Source organism: Anarrhichthys ocellatus, unplaced genomic scaffold (assembly GCF_004355925.1).
Source record: "Anarrhichthys ocellatus isolate YVR2014 unplaced genomic scaffold, GSC_Weel_1.0 scaffold98, whole genome shotgun sequence".
NCBI classification, from domain to species: Eukaryota; Metazoa; Chordata; class Actinopteri; order Perciformes; family Anarhichadidae; genus Anarrhichthys; species Anarrhichthys ocellatus.
Window position 1 is genome coordinate 676,604 of NW_022280128.1, and position 3,817 is coordinate 680,420.

Sequence of the window (3,817 nt, forward strand, 5' to 3'; positions counted from 1 at the left end):
TCCATCCATCCGTCTATCCATCCATCCGTCTATCCACTCATCCGTCTATCCATCCATCCGTCTATCCATTCATCCATCCGTCTATCCACACATCCGTCTATCCACACATCCGTCTATCCACACATCCGTCTATCCATCCATCCGTCTATCCATTCATCCGTCTATCCATCCAGATACATCTATCCCAGAGGTAGCCACCACAGTGCCCGCAGAGACCACGTGAGTCGCCCACAAGGCGTGTTCTAAAAATAGCACCAGTCACCATGGATCTCCGTCTAAAAATTTGAGTTGCTGTTGTAGATTTTGATGAATTGAGAGTGGTATGTGTTGAGAGTTGAGACTGGGATATGCTCAGCAGAGTTTGTGATAATTGTCTGAGGGCTTGTGACACTATTCAGATTACCCGTGGTCATTTGACTGTGACTCAGAAGTAGAGCGGGTCGTCCTTCAATCAGAGGATCGGCGGTTCGATCCTCCACTAGTCCATGTCAATGTGTCCTTGGGCAAGACACTTAACCCCAACTGTCTCCCGTAGCTGTGCCTGTGGTGTGTGAATGTTATAGTCCTGATGGGGCAGGTAGCACCTTACATGGTAGCCCCTCCCATGAGTGTATGAATGGGTGAATGATGACATGTAGTGTTAAAGCGTTTTGAGTGGTCGGAAGACTAGAAAAGTCTATACAAGTACAGTCCATTTACCATTTAATCCATTGTTGGTTTGTTGTTAGTCAATTGTTTGTGCTTAAATGTTGAATCTTGTATTCAAATGTCACCTCCCCACATGTATGACCGTTTATTTTGTTTCTCTTCAGACTGTTACCAGCGGCTGGAGTTCCTTGGCGATGCAATTCTAGACTACCTCATAACAAAGCACCTTTATGAAGATCCGCGGCAGCACTCTCCAGGCGTGCTGACTGACCTGCGCTCAGCACTCGTCAACAACACCATCTTTGCCTCTCTGGCCGTCAAGTACGACTACCACAAGTACTTCAAGGCCATCTCGCCGGAGCTCTTCCACGTCATCGACGACTTCGTGCAGTTTCAGCTGGAGAAGAACGAGATGCAAGGCATGGACTCCGAGGTGAGTCCTGTATCCCCCAAGAAAACCCACAGCTAGCATCGGTACTGAACAACAAAGCCCTGCAGGAAGAAACCTAATCTTTGCTGGAGTAGTTTTTTTTAACCCCCTTAAAATAATAGTCAGTATTAAAAAAAAAGAAGTTCTGTCTAAATAACAAGGCTGTCAGCTTCTATGAGTCTGTTTCATATGCCAATGCTTTTAGCAGTTGGATTTAATTAGCCTGTAAATGGCTATCTGTGCACCAGATCTCCTCTCATTCTACTGGAGAGGTACTCCTCTGCCCCAGGGACAGCAGGCTCATACACAAACATACTGACAATCCAGCTGAAAGGAATAAAGAACTGTACTGCAGGAATACAGTGTGGTACCACTCACTGTTCACTATTGGGCTCACTCCTCATGACTACATGATGAAGCTGTAAATGTAGCATGTAGTCTGTCAGTGAATGGTTTAAAGAGCAACTTAACACTCCCTTCATATATTTATGAAATGCATTAAAACCCAGACTCTCACTCACTGTCTGCATTGGACGTCTTTAGGGTTGCAAATGATTGTAGAATTTCAATGGGAAATTTTGGCACAATTTCAATATAAACATTGTACCATACAATAGTGTAAATAATTATTATATTTTATTTAACTGTTGACTTCCAGAAATTTCCAAGAACTTCCCATGGAAAGTTTCCACCTTGAATGTTCCTGGAATTTTGCAACCCTCAACGAATTTCATCTGTGATGATGATGAGGATGTTTAAGGGGAAGCTACCACATCATAAGTCTACTACAGCGCGCACAAACCTGACATCAGAGTCATTTCACTTTAGTATTGCATCAAAGTACTTTGTTTTAATAAATGACTGTTGATATGGTCTGCTGCAAGGGACATTTGTCATTTTAACCAGAGAAAGGATTAAGAAGCACCTACCTAAGATGTTTAGTGTACGGAGCCTTGCTATCTATTGAGTCCTTGTATTTCGCCAATCCGGATGTCAGAACCCAAAACAGGTTTTCAAAGTCTAACGCTGTTAATTTCCTCTTGCAACCTGATGCTTTTCACTGTGAATTAGTATCTGCATTTTATTTGGTCAGTGACAAATTGTTTCATGATAATAGAATCAAGCAGAAGAAAGCAGAGATTGTGGAGATCCCGGGCTCTGCTTACAGAGTCCATCATGTCGTCGTCAGCAGGTCTTTACATGCCGCGGCTCATTGACTGCTGGATACTGGATGTGCTAACGTTACAACCAAACTCTTCTTCAATCCCATGCAGCGTGTCAGGGCTTTAGCCAAACAACTAGCATGCTCCGAATGGCCACACCCCCGACAACGCTGTTAGCAGCAATACCAGGAGCCGAGCAACTTTTGCTGCAGGATAGTTCCAGGCATCCAGGCTTGGGTTCTCTCTAAATGTCTGGACTCATGTAATCTGGTCCCACTGGTTAAGGTTAACTCTCTCAAGTAACACTCGCATTTTAGGAGAGTGAGTGTCTGTACATCGTCAGGGAAACTCTTAATGTCTTCAGTCATTGTTCAAAAACGAGCCAACACAACTTGTAAGTCAGTGTTATTATTCTGCCTCCAGCTTACGCGTCGTCATGTTGAACAGAAAAGCATTCTGTCGTGCTGATTCAAAATATCCTTTTGTGTGTTTTGGCAACCAGCTGCGTCGCTCTGAAGAAGATGAGGAGAAGGAGGAGGACATCGAGGTCCCCAAGGCCATGGGGGACATCTTTGAGTCCCTAGCCGGAGCAATTTACATGGACAGCAGGATGTCACTGGAGACGGTGTGGCAAGTGTATTATCCAATGATGAGGCCACTTATAGGTGAGGAGGAGTGAAGGCACATTGATTTATCTACGCATTCATTATTTTGCCAGTCATGATTGTTGGGCAGTTCGTGCATGAGTGGGTGATTGCAAACATTCAGAATTTCTTCCAGTTGGGTGGACGTTTGAGGATGTTTATGATGACGCCTTTTTATCTCCTCACCACTTCCAGAAAAATTCTCTGCCAATGTGCCACGCTCTCCTGTGAGGGAGCTGCTGGAGATGGAACCAGAAACTGCCAAGTTCAGGTAGGAGACCAGCACCTATGACACCTATTACATTTATCATATGGAATATGTTATGGAACATATTCATTGTAGCTATGCACAGATGAAAGGATAGGGGTTAATGACTGTTTAACACCTAATTGTTAATGTAACTTGTGGCGTTATGAATTTCAGTACAGTTTGAATGTTTCATGAAGTTCAAGTACAACAAACCTATTTTGTAAAAAAAAAAAAGAAACGCATTTAACTTATCAAAGCTGCTGTTCACTTAAAGACAAAGTCCTCCTTTCTTTGTTAGTAAAGAGTTAAATCCCAACTCACAAATCCGTTTCTCCTCCTTCAGCCATTGAGTGTTAAAAAAACAAAGCTAGGTAAAAAAAAAAATCAACACCAAGCAAAATGTCATAATTTCTTCCATAACTTTCAATTTGAACTCTTACTACTCTGATTAAACCTCTGCTTAGGTTTTGTTTTCCAATAGTCACGTGCTCGCCCACTGACCAATCACAGCACACTCTGCACCTCACTGCAGAGCTGCACCTGGACACTGAGCGGCTCTGACACGTCAAAGAATACGCCCAACATGTCAAACTAAAGATCTGATAGGTTGAACACTATGGCAATCAACAATATTGTCCCCATTCACTTAAAGTGCACATGGATGCACTTGTGAGTCTGCAGG

At 43.3% G+C, this 3,817-nt stretch overlaps 1 protein-coding gene across 1 annotated transcript in view; it reads left to right on the forward strand.

The window, feature by feature from the left end:
- The window catches only part of dicer1 (dicer 1, ribonuclease type III), a 31,193-nt gene extending 27,780 nt beyond the window's left edge, over positions 1–3,413 (forward strand). Inside the window, exons 24-26 of the mRNA XM_031875867.1 lie at positions 813–1,081; positions 2,744–2,906; positions 3,081–3,413. Coding sequence (XP_031731727.1) covers positions 813–1,081; positions 2,744–2,906; positions 3,081–3,160 — 512 coding nt within the window. The 3' untranslated portion in view covers positions 3,161–3,413. The remainder of the gene's footprint in view (positions 1–812; positions 1,082–2,743; positions 2,907–3,080) is intronic.
- Positions 3,414–3,817: the final 404 nt, after the last annotated feature.